Genomic DNA, 18,096 nt, shown 5'->3' on the forward strand with positions numbered 1-18,096 from the left:
ATGGAATGCTGTTAAGCCAAACATTTGGATGGATTATTGAAGTAAAGTAGTTGATTTTATCACTTAAGAAATCTTATAGAGGATGCAGCCCACTTGCTTAGATAAATACTTTGTGTACACATTCCCCAACATCCAAGAAGTTGTACAAACAGCCTCTGGCTCCAAACAGGCTTTATTTTGATTTGACAGATCTGATGCTTTGTGACTGTCTGTCGTTAGTCAGTTCTTTTCTACTCATTCCCTTCCTTTTCTTTAAAGAGCTTGACCTTGGCCGCTTCCTGTGGGCCCGAGGGGCTGAAGAAGTCCTGGCGATCATGACAGGTGTCGCGCCTTAACAGCCCCTCGTGACATCTCAAGGACGGGATAGATATTTGGAGATTTCTTATTTTTCTATAAGGGTTTTTTTACATTTTTTTTTTTACTTAGAACCTTAAAGGGGGTGGCCCGGGGTGTGTGGATATGTGTACGCACTTGCACAAGTAATGCATGAGAGAGTGAGAGAGAAAAAGCATGCGAATGAAGGCATGCCCCTGACTCCCAGCCCTCATTCGGGTTATTGGCTTGGATACTTATCACCTCAAGCCTCCGAGGCTTGATTAGGTTGAAGCTACTCCAAACTCAAATTCTGGATATCAAAGGCAACCCTCAACTTTGGCATCTGTCTGCAGCATCTTAATATGAATCCCGTCCCTTTAAAATTTAAAGAATTAAACATGGCATCCTGAGATACATGCGCGGAGCAGTTTGAGTGAGGGGAAACATGTTTTTGCGCCACAATAGGATTACCTGAAGGAGGCATGCCACTAATGTTGAATTAGTTCAGTGGAAAGCACCGGGGATGATATTGGCTTGGCTCTGGCAATACTAAATATTACAACCCAAATTCACAGTGGCTTAATGCATGAGTGCACATGCGTGCATGAACTTGTGTGAATTTGGCTTGGGCACACTGTGGCAGATCTGAACTTACATATTTGCATATGGATTGCACTCAAAATTTAAATTAGCCCTTTGAATGTTTATCACTTGAAGAAACTTGACAACATAATACCTTACTGTCAGTCATTTATGATCTAAGCAAAGGTTTAAATGAGGACGTACCCTGTTGTTTCATCAAAGTTGCCAGTAAACTTCAGCATGCCCCAAAACAAACCTGGAGAAGTGATCACCTTAGGGTCTGGTGTGAGTCAGAATTTGCATGGAAGAAAAAGCTGAGCTGCTATCTGAATTGTTTACTGTAGGTTAGGAGTTAGCTTTTTTCTTTTTTTTTTTCTTTTTTTTTGCAAAGGAGATTAGTAACAGCAATTTATGCATATCTTATTTTCTGGATTATCTTAGGCACTGGGAGATGCTATCTCAATGCATAATCTCTTTAAAGTCGTCTAAAGTTGTCTGGTCTATTCTGACTGTAAATACAGTTATTTTTTGCTTGTTTATTTTTTTCTCAGAGTCCAGTTTGGTGTGTACTACTTTTGGCTAGGGTTTTCTTTTTTTATGGCATCTTAATTGTGACTATCCAGGTCAAAACACTGAAGAGGAGGCAGAGTAACTAGTGGAGAGTGGTTGAAAACTCCCGTAGCATTCAAGCTATTTGTCAATGTCTACATATGTGTGTGCATTGGACAAGATATATATATATATATATATATATATATATATATATATATATATATATATATATATATATATACTCAGTATGAGCGTGGGTGTGTGTGTGTGTCCCTTCATGCAAATATGAATGGGTGGCCTGTCTTGTCCGATGGTGCGTTTCACCAGACACAGACCTTTGCTTCAGCCAAATCAGGCCCAACACAGACCGTGTGCATCCAAGCCATTTTCAAGCTGCTCCAATTATATTTGCCGACCGGCCACATACTGGCCAATTTTACAATAATAGCATATCTATTTCTGTTCTAATGGCTGACATTGCTTGGCCTATCCATGCATATATGTCATTGGTCCATTATGCTTTATGGTCTTGGCCTGTTCCCAGCCATGTGCAATGTGCTCTGGCCTGTCTTGGCTTTGCATTTGTATGTGGTGCATGAACCCCATGTATAACCAAGTAAGAATGGGCAGCGGAACTTTACTTCACCTTACCCGTTTGCATGGTTACTTATTTCTGTAAATGGTAGCATAATGAAACTGACAAATGCTGTTATAGTTATTTATTTAAGTGATGCTTTCTTCTAAAGTGAGGTTTGTGCTTCTTTAATAGTAGTTCCCTTGGAGATTGTAAGCCTGGTGTCTCTACTCTTCCTGGAGTGTATCTCCAAAAGTGTTTGTTGGGAGAATAGTGCCTTTTTTGGGGGGGTTGAGGGGGGCAATAAAATATCTACTCTGCTGTAATTTGAACATGTAGCACATCAAGAGGGACGTTATCCCACATCCCTTGGCTGTAACCAGTAATAACTGTAACCAGAAACAGAAGTTCCTGACACCAATGACCATGCTGTGAAATAAATCTCTTAAATTTTCTTTCCTTGTCATTCTACTTGGTTGGATGCCTAATGCTCATTTGGATGTTTAATTGCATTATGTTGTCTTATGATTGGCAGATTTGCTTTAAGGTATACAACAGGTGTTCCCTATAAGGTGGCTAATGTAACTGTATATGGTGTGTATAGTGTTTTCTTAGATAGATTTTAATTCAGTCCATGACTCAAAATGTTTGTCCTATCCTTGTGCTTAGTAGTTAGTATCAGACATCATGTGTTGGTTGGTGTTTCTTGATCTATCAGACCATGCATTGTGTTTCTGCGTGTTTCTATGTGCCACAGATGTTTCTGTGGCATCAAACCTGTGATCAGGCCTTAAACCCAGACAAGGTCTTATTGAAATGATGGTTTGGTCAGGGAGTCAGGGGATTGACCCTCTATAGCTTTAACTGCCTCAGTGCACAGTACCCTCAACCCCCTACCCCTGCATCCCTCCAACACACACGCACACACGCCAACCATGCTACTCCCCCCCTACACACACACACACCCTTTCTATCACCCCACAGCCCTCTACACTCCCCCTTCCCCCTATCCCTGCTCTGCAGCTTCAAGCGCCCGCAGGCAATGGAGATGCACGCATGCGTAGGCTCACTGTGTCTGTTTTGTCTGTTTTGTGGGCTTAGATATATGTGTGTTAGCATGTGTTACTGTGCTACTTTCCCTGCGTGTGCGTGCGTGCGTGTGTGTGTGTGTGTGTGTGTGCATATATCTGCGGACAAAAGAAGTAACTCAGCCTACCTCTTCACGCACTTCACAACAATCACTGATGCTCCTTTTGGAGCTTTTTGTTCTTTATGTCTGTGGAAATGTCCCGGTGGGACACCTTTCGTTTTGTGATTTGTAGAAACATTGGCATATTATTGCACTTTATAGGCATAGTTGTAAACCTTAAATGCTTTTATTAAAGTTAGAGGATAATCGTGGAAGAAAACCTGTTAGAGGTTGTAAAAGACTTGATACAGGAGCAGAGGTCCATCTTTTCGTGTTAGAATAACCATAAAAATACAGCAATGGTAATAATTATAATGGGAAAGTTTATGCCAAAGTGGTTTTTATAAAGTTCTTTACATTCTGTTAGAATTCATAAAGCTCAGTAAGATACATTTTAAGCACAACCACAAGATTTTCCTAGTTTTTGCACCTCAAATAACTTAATTAGTAAGAGTATTTATATACATAATTTCATAATATATATTTCTTTTCATCACAAGATGTCTTGTCACGACAACAGTAAATCACACAGCCAAAACTACATTTCTTACTTAATTTCCTACCTTTTCCTTTTGCCTTCATCTGCCTGCCAAGGGGAATAGCCCTGCTGTAACCTTCCAGTTCAGAACCTCGCAGCATTCCCTATATTCTCCCAAATCTAAACCCACTGAACAGAGTTTCAACCCCTTCCACAGTGTCAGTCCCAACTCCAGCCGCAGCCGGGGCTTTCATGTGCGACTGACACATAAATAACCAAGTCTGTCCGCCACCCAGGCAAATTCAAATGCACCTGTCAAAGTGATGAAGCACCCGCCCGCAGGGAAGCATTGTTTACATTTTCACTCCACTCTTTGCAAAAGTGAGATTCTAATTATTTTCCCACTGTAAATTAAAGCCAAGTGGGACAGAACTACAAACCAAAAGGATCATGTCAGTGGAGAAAACCCCTGCCTTCTCACAGCATAAATTTGCGAGGGCTGGGAAATAGCTGGAAAAGATGCAGGTGGCAGGACCCAGGAAAGGTCAGCAACTTCGTTTTCAAGTGCTCAACGGAAAGGCAGAGAAAGTTGGGAGGCAGGAAGACATGTACAGTACAAGTCACACACTGGTTGAGTTGCTAGACAAGCTCTGTTTGGCTGATTACCATTGAGAGCTAGATAAATAATAACATGCCATAATTGTATGTTACAACTGACACACATTGCAAACTATTCTTAGCAGAAAACCTGTTTTTTATGGTTGTTCTTATCTTACAATCCCAGATGACAGAGTGCCAAGTTGTTATGCTTGGGAATCAAAACATCTGAAACATGAGGAATATGTAAATAGTTGAAATCAAACACGGCAAGGTATATCTTGGAAAGAAAATGCATAAACTGATTATGACAGCTATCAAGTTTGGATCAATCATTAAACAATCAGAGGGGTTGACAAGCCTGTTGTTGTCGGTGCCTTAGGCTCCTGTTCTGGACAGTAGCCAGCTCGCCTGCTGGTACAGACTCCTCCATCTTGCCTCCTTTCAGTACCAACCAGGCAAACATAATTTACACCATAGACTGTGTGTGCAAACATGTGTCTTAAAACATAAACACCGGTTGACATGTGCCAAGACTTTTCTCAATAAAATGTTAATATTTAGTTCACAAAATTAACTCTACCTAGGGCTGTGTTTGTTTGTGTTTATTAATCACTGATTGGTCCATGTCAGTATTCCAAAAGGTAGATTAATAATTGCATCTCTTAACGGTGAATGTTTTTCTAATTTGCCTGAAGGTCCTTTCCCTTTTTTGACACACTGTTTTGAGCACTGAAGAATAGCGAGGCTTACAACAAGGTCCTTAGGTTGAGGTTGAACTGCTTTGGTTGTCAGCAGGGTAAGCCAGATGGATTCGCTGTGAAAAAAAAAAAAAAAGAATGCTGTTCCATGAGAGTCAATAGCAGACATGCACTTAAGAACTGGCATGACACAGAGTGTCAGACAATTTGCCTCGTAAAAGTAGCTTAACTGCCCCGAATTACAACTGAAAACATGAATGTATTTTGTGCTATACAACAATCCGATGCAGCACTTTTTTTTTTCAAGTGGAACGATGAGAATATGAAAAAATAGAAAAATATTTTTCACAATAAAAATCTGAAAAGTATGGAGTGAATTAGTATTCATCTCTCTTTGCCTTATAACACCTAAAATAATTCCCCTCATTAGTCACATAACTGAGTTCAAACATTTGCTGGGTAATGTAAGTAAAATTTCAGCTGTTCTGTGAAAGTCTTTGGTAGACAAAATTATTGAACTTATAGCATTGCAAGGACCAAATAGCACACAAGACAGACCAGTGAAGGTAAAGGCCAGGTTTGGGGAAAAAAAAATCTAAAACCTTTGGCACATCATAGTCACTGTTTAGTCCATCGTTTGAGAATGAAAAGGGGATGGGGCAATAGCAAATCTACAAAAATAGTGCTTCACTTAAACGGACTGTCTGGGAAATATTTGTCCACACTCAAATCGAATGGTGGATGTGAAATTGCATCTTCCACCAGAAAAAAAAAAAAAAAACAGACTATATGGTGAACCATGGAGTCAAGCAGCAGATGCACTATCCCCACTTCCTGATCCTGTGTCTCTCCTTCTCTTCCAATGTTGATTTGTGGTAATGTCTGCAAATTTCAAAATTTATGTCCCTGCTGGAAAGCATGGTTTGCCGTTTATAGTCTTCCACTAAAAGAAAACAAGACCCGTCTTCCCTGATACAAGTCAAATGACTGATGTAGACTCTATCAGATTTCTAAATACAGACCTCAACAATAAATCCTGACTTGATTGGGTTTGAATTGGGTTAACTCACTTGAATGCTATCTGCTTAACCCACAGCTGGCCTGTCTGCTCCATGCAGGCATTGAACCTAAATCAGTCACTTAGTGCTATCAAATGGAACAATGGTGGAGTGGAGAGAGCACTCAAGCTGGGGCTAGAAGCCAGACTAGCACCATAACGTAACACAACAGACCAGAACAGAGTAGTGCTGAGCAGACAGGCCTCTTCTAATGCTCTTTCCTTTTTGTGTCTCAGCAGTGATGCTTCCTGAGAGCCATGGTGCATTGCATGAAATGGCATCATCCAAACAGAACACACAAACACCTTTTCAAGCTTTTGTCTAATCTTGTCAACTTGATTTCACGTGCTAATTAGTGTAGGATGGTAGCATGGCTAACATAAAACAAACCTATTTTCATGCAAGCCAAAATACATACTCTTGCTCAATCACAACAGAGAATTTGAGCAGGTGTGTTTAACCAAAGTGACGTATAGCATAGACTCGGAATGCATAGTGTTTCTATCATCACTGTACAGCTTGGTTTTCAGAACTCTGGTGAAGGGCCATAACTGAGTCACAAACACACATGTGGCCAGTGGAGGGGAAAGATGTTTCATTTACAATTTGCTTAGATAACTTAAGAATCTAATGACATCCTCAGCCAGAAAACTAGTACTGTATGTATGTACTGTATCAGACCTTTATATTACGTAACTCTAACAATTCGTTGCACTATAAATGCAAGGTAAGTTGTGAGAAGAGACCATTTCAATTTGAAGGTTCATGTATCAGAGCATTTTCTTTTTCAAAGTTGGACCCCTGGACCAATAGAAAAACATTGCTGCTAAGTAGATTCTCTGCAAAGTAAGTCTCACATGATATGCACATGGTAGAGAGATGATATCACATTGTTTTTAACTTCCATAATACCAGAACTCGCGTGACTATTTCTTGATGAATATTGTAACGATCACATGTTTTCTTGTTAGGGACAGGTCTGGTTTAGTTAAATATATAAAATATATATATGTTAGTTTCCAGGTATTAGCTGGGTTTTTAAACTGATATTGAGAAAAGCAGCTCAAACTGGACAATGCATCTAACCCCATGCCATTCCATCTTTGCAACCAATTTTGTGTCCTTTTGGTACCAATAGGTAAATGTTGGTTGGATGTGACTTCAATAATTCAAGCTTTATTTATATGATTTTTTGCAAGGCCAAAAATGCTATGTAGTAACTTTTGCATCAAAACGGTCATGCAATTGTCATACCACACACACTGGCACGAAAATCATAATTTACAGCAGCAAGGTCATTCACCTTAATGCCACTTAATGCTAGTTTATATGTATACCACAAGATTTTGTTGTAATGTAACCAGATCAAATTTCTTCACAACCTGATACCTGACATGTTAAGACAGGTGTCAGGTCTTAATGATATATTGCCAGATACCTGTGAATCAGGTATTTGGACAATCTTTCAAAAAAAATATTGTACACGCTCCTACACAAATAAGAACATGACTGTATTGGAAGAAATCCAACTTTCTCACTCTCTGAGAGAGTGTGAGAGAGAGAAAAAGAAAACATCAACATACACATGCTATCCAAACAGACTGATTACTGCCTTGCAGAGGTGCTGATTACTTAAGAAATTCAAGTAATCAGTTACCACTAGTGTGGGCTGAGGCCAAGCTTGAAGCAAAGCACAGTTGAGGCGATTTCTCTAATGAGAGTCTAAATTAGAACGGAAGAGATGCATTCCTGTATCCCTAGAACAAACATACTCTCTCTCTCTTTCTCTCTTTCTCTCTTACATAGTATGCTTCAGTCTTTTTTTCTTATTTGCTTTTGTGCCTCTTTGACACTTTGACAATGAGGGCCTTTCTACTTACTGGAGTGTCTGCCTTGCTCTTTATGCTATGTCTCTAATTACAGCTTTGGTAATGGCTTCCACTGTTTTCTCAGCGAAGTGCCTAGAGTTGTGTTTGCGTTTAAAAGTATGAGGGTGACATTGATACGCCTCCCCTCCTTCAGTTTGACCCTGCCACTCATGGCCCACTGAATGAGTTTACCTTTTTTTTTCTTTCTCCGTATTTTTAAACGAATCATAATTACACAGCCAATTAGGGGGTCACCTTGAAGAACTTTCTTCTCTTTATGACTCTGACTGCGTGTGGGTGTGTGAGAGTGTGTGCATGTGTGTAGGATTCACTACTGTGAGCCTGCTGCTTGGTTGAAATTCACTTCATGGCTTTGACAGTGGATTGCAAAAGTACCCATATCTCTTGAGCATTATCATATCACAACCACAAACTTCAATGTTTTTATTATTATTATTATTATTGGGATTTCATGTGATGATCTTTTATCTTGTGCTTTCTCTTTGTTTTGTGTTTTTCATACTCATGTTATTCCTTAGTTATAAGTTCCCTTGTAGTTTTGTTTTGAAAGTTTGTTCATTTTATTCCCTCAGATGACCCTAAACAAACAACCACAGCTGCAATACGTGGTCTTGATGGCTCATACAAAGTTCTACCAAACTCCAGTTGATAACAGGGTGGTCATACAATTTTGACCACACAATCTGAAACCTTTTGAGCTTATCTTCAACCAAGAATTTGCAAAAAATAAAAGTTTTTAGATATAAAAACTAGTAAAGACTGCGACAGACTGGAGATCTGTCCAGGGAGAACCCTGCCTCTCGCCCGGAACGTTAGCTGGAGATAGACACCAGCACCTCCTGACCCCACTAGGAACAAGGGTGTAAGAAAATGGAGGGATGGAAGGAAACTAGTAAAGAGTTGTTCAATGTTCAAAAGGACCTGCAGTTTTAGTTGTTCTACAACGTTTTGACTCAAACAGGCTGAGTGGAAACATATGCAATACATATTAGATTTTTACTTTCAAAATATTTGAAAAATGTTGCTAAATATCTTCTTTCCACTTAAAAATGATGTGTACCTTTACATTGGTTTATCATATAAAGTCCCTCTAACATTCTTTAAAAGTTGTGGTTGTGATGATGTAAAACAATTAGAGGGATAGGAATGTTTTGCAAAGGCACTACAAGTCTTAAGATGTGAAAACGCAGAGCGCACTTACTTTTCTTTCTAGTTGGATATTGTACATTTTCTTTTGTAAATGTATATTTTGCTAATTCTTTGATTTGATGTATAAGAGATCTGATAAATCAACATTCCAGCCTTCAGTCATAAACACTTTCACAGAGGGGAATGAGCTTCCATGATCTTCACACATGGATGACTTCGAGTTACATGACCTATATAACATGTTACATGCCCCGCTGGCTCCCATGTCTCACCCTGATATGGAAGAGCAGCACATTACAGGTGTGTAAGCCCCGCACATGAACACACAGAGAGGAGTCATGAACAAAGCGGCAATCTGGATTATACCGCTCATATGATCACAAACGCAGCCTGTCCCTATACCTGCTACCATTCAGTTCCCTTAGGACTCCCTTATTGTGTGCTTTGTTTTTTTTAACCGTTTCATTTCTTTATTGTAATAATACAAAAAACAAAACGCTTATCAGTATCTGACTTGAACAATGCCATCCATATTTCTCTCATTTCTCCTGTGGTGAGCAGGTGGCGGTTTATGACTCTATCTGGACAGCAGAGGACTCTCTCTCCAGCCCCGTTGCCCCCGGTGATGAGCCCCACACCGAGGATGGTTTGCCACCGGAGAGCGAGACCAGCACTCATGTCGTAATCCAAACTCTGTACCTGAGTGGGCTAAAACAAAGATACAGACACTTCCTCCGACAACCTGATGGGGCTATCATTGAGGTGAGATTAAAGAAGAGGGTTTTTATAATGGCTCAATGAGCACCTTATCCATTTTTCAAGCAGAATTATTTGAATGTCTGGTGCTCATTGGAAAAAAAAAAAAAAAAAAGATGCCCTTAATTCAGTTTTTTGTATTATTAAGACTTCTGCCTTTTATTATTCTGGTTTTATTTATCCGTTAAAATTATTGAGTTCTTGATTTGGGTAAGAAGAAATGGGGAAAAAAAGTACAAACATAACAACGCTAATAGAGGAACAAAAGAAAAAAAAATCATACATGGAAATCATAAGCAGCTCCATGGATCAGAAACTTCACATCATTTGCAATGAATTATTGAGAGGACAGAGTCTGTGGTAAACTACAGTAAAAATTATGAGTTTGGGTTTGCTTATGTTCAGAAGAAGGTGAAATGTGGAGAAGGCATATTGAAGATAGATGAATATTAATATTAAAGTGTACAGAGTTCCAATAGATTTGTATAAAATATTGTCATCAGCATATAAATTGATTAAAGAACTTCCAGCAGTATGGACAGTATTACGAATGTAGATGTTGGATAGGGTTAGACCTGGTATACACTCCAGAGGAACACCTGTATACAATTGCATAGGGGGTCTACCCAATGTAATTGATTTTGGAATAAATTATGGTACAATGATTTTAGAGTATCAATTTTAGCAGTTGGACACTAAAAAAAGGTTCTTATTTCCTTTATGAAGCCATCATACCTTATCTGATCTGGGTTGTGGTAACAACAAAACTCTATGCTCTACTTCGTTACAATGGGAAAAAGAGTCAAAGTGAATGTTTATGCAGTGAGGTATCATTAAATTAAGACAATGATGAGTATCAGACATCTAAACTATGCAGCAGCAGAAATAGCTCAAATTTTGCAGCATGCTGTGACACAAACCTTGATGGTTTATGCAGCGCTGTGTTTTCTACACGCACACAAAAAACATAACAGATCTCTCATTTTGATGAATGGGTCTGCATGGTGGCACAGTTATTAGCACTGTTGCCTTTCAGCATGAAGCTACCTGGATTTGAAACCTGTCTGCATGGAGTTTGACCAACCACCCATGCATGTGTGTGTACTCTCTGGGTACTCCAGCTACCTCCCACGGTTCCAAAATGTGCAAGTAATGTTTTTTGGCTACTTGATGCCCTTGAGTCTGCGTGTATATGTCTATGTTTTTTTTGTCATGTGTGGCTCTGTGTTGCCCTGCAGTGGACTGGTTGCCTATTCCTGTCTCTCTTCCAATGTCCCTACAATGTTGGGACAACAAAAGATGCTAAACTTCTTCTGATCGAGTTCAACATTTAATTTCTTAGGAGGATTTCTTTTTAAAGACTTTTAGGTAATTAGGATACTACTCCATTCTCTTCGCTCTTCCTTATTTTATTATGTTTTTTTAACTGTCATTGTATGTGGTGTTTTGTGCTTTATAATATACTGCAAAGCACTTTTTGGTATTTGTCTGAGAAAAGGGCTACGCAAATAATAAATACAATTTACTTACATACTCGAAAGTTGCTCAAGATCTGTGGAAAGAGCTGCCGCTGAAGCAGGAATGTATTATTCAGTCTTCAATCATTCTGTCACACCCCAAGCAACCAGGATCATCTCAACAAAATTAATATTTTAAAGTTGAAATGTCAAAGAAGTGAGGAGAGAAAATGCTTGATGTGCCAACAATTAGCTCTGAGGCTCTGTTATGTCCTAATGGTCCTCAATCATAAACCACCAGATAAATGAGCTTATTTAACAAAACATGATGGTAGTATATCTGTTTCTGGTGTCTCGATGCTGGTCTGTTTATGTGTGTGTAGCCTATAGACTCGTGCAAGGTAAATGACATAACAAGGAGGATTGTTCATCACTGAAAATAGACACATTGCCAAAACAAACAAAATGGTAAAAGCAATTAATTTTCTGCCAGCACACAAACAGATGTTCCCACTAATTTCTAGCAATAAAAACATTGATCACAGCATCTTTTCTTTGTGAGAGGAAGAAAGTTTATGACAATGGACTCCTGCATTCAAACAGCAACAGAGAATTCACAGAAGCCACACGTAGATCTCACCGTCCATGGAAAATTATTTCACGCTCTTTATGTTGCTTATCTTTCTCTCCTTTCTGGTGGACTTCATATCGCTTTGGTCTGCGCTTTTCACCTGTTCGGAGGCAAAGGCCTTTAGGTAGCAAGTGATGCTGATGGCATTGTTTTTCACCTGCTGGTAGAGAAGAGCGATAACGCCGCCAAACAGCACGTGACATAAAACTGATCCCTTCCGCCTGAAAGCACAGATCTTCACTTTGCATATTCAAAAGTAATCTAGTCCTAAATGTAGAGACGGGGTTTATGCAGGGCATTGTAAGAACTGTTCAGCTGATTTTATTGGTGGTCTATGCTTAGTTCTGGCAGCAGCATGCACATCAAACAAAAGGTTATTATTAATCAAGCGGACACGATAGATACAAAAAAGTAGGCAGGTGAGAACAAATAGAAATTTGTGTGAAGACTTTCACAGGACAGCATATATTCTAAGTGGACTGTGCAGATAATATGACCGAAATTCTCTATCTTAGAAGTTAAATAATCATCTCGCCTTTTCAGTAACTCAGCAAATATTTAGAAATGAATTAATTCCTTGAATGAGTTCTATTTGTTTGGACAGAGGTGCCCTGAAAAATTTGTTTCACTGAGTCTAACATGACCAGAGCTTTTAAGGCCAGCAGGTTTCCAAATCGCACCCAAATCTGCACTTTAAGTGAACACTGTAAAAAAATAAAAATTAAAAAAATTAAAAAAAGACAGGTTCTTAGTACCCGGAGCTAGTGAAATGAAGGCAGATCAAAAACTGTTCATTTGGCAGTGAAAGACAACAAAAGTCGGAAGTCGGTAAAAATCAAAATCTTTTGTTTATTCAGCAGTTGTGAAGCATTTCATGTTGACTGAAAGTTGTTTGTGCTGCATCCTTTGCAATTAGTTGAAATATAGTAAAGTTGCCGTTGAGAATGTTTAGTCAAAACTATAACAATAATGAACTCTTTATTGACTTGCATGTTGAATTCTGCTTTAAAAAGTTAATATTAATGATCCATCGTGTGCCTTCACAGTCTGTAGCCAGAGGCAGGTGCGTGTGTATGGCGTGTGTGTGTGTGTTTCTGACCCTACTGAGAGAATCTTCTCGCTGAATCCCAACAAAACAAGAAGTTAAAGCTCCTTTCCCATCAGTGCGCTCCAATAAAAGCCATTAAAGGTAAAGTGAGGTGTAGCTTTCCAAATACTCATTACCTATAAACAGATGTTCCACAGCTGCCGACTCGCAAAATGCGCTGTCGACAACAACTGTTAGGGCCAAAATTATGCATGGAAAGGCATCCATATAAGCTAGGACCTTCAGAGAAGGACTCATAACCACTCTGTCTGTAGAAACAAGATGGCTGATGAAGAAATTAATGCAGGCAAAGTCATTATCTTCCCTCCTAAAACCACAGTGGGTTTATGTCCCCCTGTGCCGCTTTTTCTCTGAGGCTAGCATTTAAGTGTCGGCGGACTTATAAAAAGATAGGACAAGCCAACTGTGCTCCTTTTGTCTCCTTTTCCTCCATATGGGTGACAGCAGCATATGCAAGAACTGGCTCAGCTTCTGTAAAACTTCCATTAAAGATGCACAACTAAGGCTCTCCCAGCTTGAATATTACCTCTCTCTGCAAATTATTTATGGCTCGGAAAAAGCGCTGATGATGAGCATCTCCAGCGACTTGAATAAATAAAAGAACTTTTCTCTGCAATTTTTCTGGTGCTTTTTTTTTTTTTTTCTCCCCACGTCTCCTTCTTGTGGATGTGCTCAGTCGCAGAAACAAAAGGTGTGCAGTTTATTTAACAGTAAGATTTTATTAGCTGACATGTAATTATCTTAGCTTCAGCAGGGGTGAAAGTGTTGCGGTGCTATTAGGAGAGGTTATCGCCCATGTAGGTAGCAGATTTTTAAGACTACAAAGAAAACAAATCTGTTGAGGATCTTTATGCAGTAGGAATATTTTAGAAAAAAAAAAAACAATCTATAGAAGAGTAACTTAGATTTCTTCATGATATTCCATTAAATCTGTCAATATTGTTTTCTTGTTTTGTTTTGTTTCTTTAAAAAAAATGGCATGAGTCAGCCTACTGTCCATCTTCAAATGACGACGCCTCTTCACTGGACCAATATTGACCTAATTTAGCATGCAGAGAATATGAAGAAGTTAACCTTTCGCAGAAACACCTTGCAGCAACATTAATTGACAAACTGCATCAATTCTCCGTCTTCCCTCCTCTTCTTGTAATTACTCTGCTGCATGTTTGATTGCCACTGTGGAGCTCAGGGCCGATGCTTCATTGCCGTGAGGTCGACAGTGACCGTCAGAAATATGAATTTGATTCGCACAGGAAGTTAGTCTGCTCTGTATTCTCTCTCTCTGTGTGGGGGTGCGCGTGCGTGTGTGTGTGTTATGAAAAGACACTTTTGGAAAGAGATAAAGGAATGTCCCTGGCTCATCGCAGTATGTTGCATCAGGAGACTGATGCCTCCCTAGCAGCCATGTCTGTTTGACAGAAAAACTTCTCGGAAGCATAAGACGTGTAATTATCAGACAAGTTTATGCTGGTTTAACATCACAGAGAAATTGGTGAAACCTTTTCTTATAGCCCTCTTTTTCTCCTATAGTTGACTGTTTATATTACATGTAGCCAAGATGGGTTACGTATGTATTAATAAAGTAAAATCTTAAACAAAATGCTGTAAAAAGACGTTTTTATAAGGGCTACCAGAGAGGTTTCAGTGGGATTTCCGATATCTGTACCCAAGTAGATCTTGTAGCAGTTCCTGAGTAAAATACAGTATATTGTCTTCATTGAGTCACCCATAAAATTGATTAAGATCAAGCGTTTTAATCACTTCCTTTCCTTAAATCAGCAAGTGCGGTGTAAAGCACCAGATGCAGTGGTCTGAGCGACGCCACCAATACATTCTCAAGCATAGAATACGAGTCCTCTAAAGTAATGAGTCCCTTTTGTGGTCTGGCAATTTAACATCTGCTCCCAGTAGAGATTGCACTATAGCTCAGCTTTATATAAATGTATTCCCAATGCTGCAAAAGACGTTTTTGAGATTTCTTTTGATCAAGACATCTGGATCAGGGGTGGACACTCCTGGTCCTTGAGAGCCAGAGTCCTGCAACCTTTAGATGTATCTCTACTTCAACACACCTGAGTCAAATAATGAGGATATTAGCAGGATTCTGGAGAACCTGACTGCACTTGGGAGGTGATTCAGCTGTTGGATTCAGGTGTGTTGGACCACATCTAAGAGTTGCAGGACACCGGCCCTGGAGGACCAGGAGTGCCCACCCCTGGTCTAGATGATCATAAGAAGCAGTATAGATAGCTGTAGTCCTTTTTTGTTCTGAAGGTGATTGGTGAACTACATGGATTGGAAAATGCAACCAAGGAGGTGCCTTCTTGCCTGGATCAGAGCTCATCCCGTCAAAGAGAGGACAAGGCGGGTGCCAGCATCTCCCTTCAGCTACGGAAACGCAAAAAACTGTTTGGCCGTAAGTCTTACTTTCGTACTTTTCCTGACATGTAAACTTTATTGTTAAACTGATACAGTTCATTTAAATGAAAGTCTTAGTCATATTGCTTTAAATGTTCTCTTCCCTCTAGGGTCCAATCGTGTGGAGCCAATAGCAGGAAGTGAATGTGGCTCGAGTTTTGCGAGACTGCCAGACCTCACTCAGTAACAACGAAGACCACGTAAAGATTTGATTGTGTTCTAACACATTAGTCAATGAGATTTTTGACACAGCAATTTCAGTGTTTCTAGACAGCAACAGCTGTTGATTACAAAAAATATTTCTTTATGCTAACTATAATGCTAGGCTAATAATAAACAGTCATGTAAAAAACTGTTTACTCAGTTTTTTTACATGACTTGCTGATTGTTTGGGTTGTAGTCGTTTGGATGACAATTTTGTGGTAACAAGGAAAAATGTTTCACAACCGTTTTACTTTAATTTGAACTTTGTGACATTTAATGACAATTGTTTGACCACCTTACATGACAGCAACACAAAGGTGGTAATATAAATGTTAAGGAATTCTTAAAGATTGTTTGGAAAAATCAATACTTTTTGTATTAACAAAATTTTGTTCAGTAATAGTCATGAAAAACAGGCCTGTGCAAATTGTGACTGCATTCTGCTGACGAAATCAAAACAGTCGGTACGTGTAGATGCGTCCAGGCAGGGATGCCAGTCGAGATCCTGGATCCAGTTTCGGATCAAATGTAGAAATCTCCACTGAAAAACATGTAACACTTTCCTGAGTACATTTCGTGGTGCTGTGGGTTGCAACATTTTGTCTCCGAGATCCGATGCAGGCAAACCCAACTGACAAGTCATCTGTGACCTAACAACGTCAATAAGCACTTCCACAACTCTCTAACAATCGCAGGTTGTCAGCTATCGCACACTGCCTCAGCTGGATGAAATATGAGGATTCCTAAAGTCACTAATCAGAAGACAAGTGATAAAATATCAATTTTGGCCTCACATTAAACAGGATAATTTTCAGGCCAGCTTGATTTGTATTGAATATGTGTCTGCTGGCCGGTGCTTAGTGTAATGAACTGGCTCACAAATCAGGCTGTAATGGCCGCCTACTTACACATATTGCTTAATTAAAGGTTGTGAGCTTATTAGCATGTGTCTCTGGCGCAGGGTGCAGGATGATGGGGAGCACGACTTATGTCGTTCAGAGCTTTTTATGGATGGCTAACCTATCATACTAAAGCCATCGCCCCTCTAAAATCTGATCTTAATAACCTGTCATTTTCATTGATGATGATTTCCCCTTTATGGCTGGCCATTACAGATCAAGTTCGGGGTCTTGCCGAATGGTCATAGCGGCCATTTGGGCTCATCATTATCAAGAATATGCCTTACTTTGGCCTTGAAGTTGCTGCTCACCTCCATGTTTAAACCATCATAGCTGTGGCCCTGGGGTGCCGGGGACAGTGCATATGGACACACAAAGCACAGCACACTCGCATATATTCAATATCCACTCAGCTCCAAAAAGCAGTTAGGCCTTCACAGTCTTAAAGTAGAGAGAACAAAACCAAAACAATGTGTTAAATTGAAGTAAATTCATATATTTTTTTCTCTCTTTTATATAACAACTGGATTTAAGTCTGGAATTTGAGTAGGTGCTGACACATGGCCATACGAGGATCTGAAACATCCAAAAATAGCTCTGGTTGTACGTGCTGGGTCACTGCTCTGCTTGAAGGTGAACCTCTGCCCAGCCTACGTTCCAGGACGAAGATTGTGCTTTAATTCGCATCCCAGGTTGAACAAAAGCATCCCGACATCTTAATGCTGCCAAAGCCATGTGTCACCGTGGAGATGGTGGATTGAGATTGACACGGACTGTAATTTTTTTTAGCCACATATAATCTTGTATTCCTGTTTCTTGTAAAAACAGAGCAGAATATATTAAAATTGTAACATGGAAAAATATGGTCAAATTGAATGAATGCTTGCACACGGCACGTTACAGAATAAAGGAAATGCTTTGTATTGGCTACAATCGCTATGCAATTGAAATATATTATGATCACACCTCTAAGATGCTTGTGAAATCATTAAGCTTAGCTAATTCTAGAGATCATTTGGCATTAAATACTGTATATATTTTTTTCATCTTGCCCTCTTGTTTGTGTGACACTAGCCAGAGCCAGTTAGGCTAGTTAGGAATGACTATTAACAGTGACAGCACTACACCCCCAATTCAATCAATCCTCTAATGAACATTAAGCAGAAATCCTCCCTTTCAGAGTTGACAGGAAGCTTTGCCTTTCTCTAAATACTCTACCTTCGTGATTTTACGAATTTACTCAAACGGTTTATTTTTACTTGCACTCTTCTTCTATTTAAAAGGGCAACATGATAGTTTTTTTTTAATTATTCAACACAACAAAAATATTGGATTGTTGTGTTCATTCCTTTCATGTGTGTCTTTGATGTTATTTCCCCTCTGCCGTCTTTCTCATTTTATATTTTGTGAGAGAATCGCCATCTTTCTTTATTCACCATCATCAAAACAATGCCCCATGCAATTTGTTCCAAACTGAGGGAAGCGCAGGTACAGAGGGGGGAGGAGGGGGCCAAAGGTAATTCACAGGTTCAAATATTT

General features: G+C 39.4%; 1 protein-coding gene across 1 annotated transcript in view; it reads left to right on the forward strand.

The window, feature by feature from the left end:
* ofcc1 (orofacial cleft 1 candidate 1) overlaps positions 1 to 15,704 on the forward strand; it is an 83,858-nt gene extending 68,154 nt beyond the window's left edge. Inside the window, exons 23-25 of the mRNA XM_044104453.1 lie at positions 9,646 to 9,846; positions 15,311 to 15,452; positions 15,565 to 15,704. Coding sequence (XP_043960388.1) covers positions 9,646 to 9,846; positions 15,311 to 15,452; positions 15,565 to 15,641 — 420 coding nt within the window. The 3' untranslated portion in view covers positions 15,642 to 15,704. The remainder of the gene's footprint in view (positions 1 to 9,645; positions 9,847 to 15,310; positions 15,453 to 15,564) is intronic.
* The last annotated feature ends 2,392 nt before the right edge of the window (positions 15,705 to 18,096 follow it).

The sequence above is a fragment of the Gambusia affinis genome, linkage group LG21 (genome assembly GCF_019740435.1).
Source record: "Gambusia affinis linkage group LG21, SWU_Gaff_1.0, whole genome shotgun sequence".
Taxonomy (NCBI): domain Eukaryota; kingdom Metazoa; phylum Chordata; class Actinopteri; order Cyprinodontiformes; family Poeciliidae; genus Gambusia; species Gambusia affinis.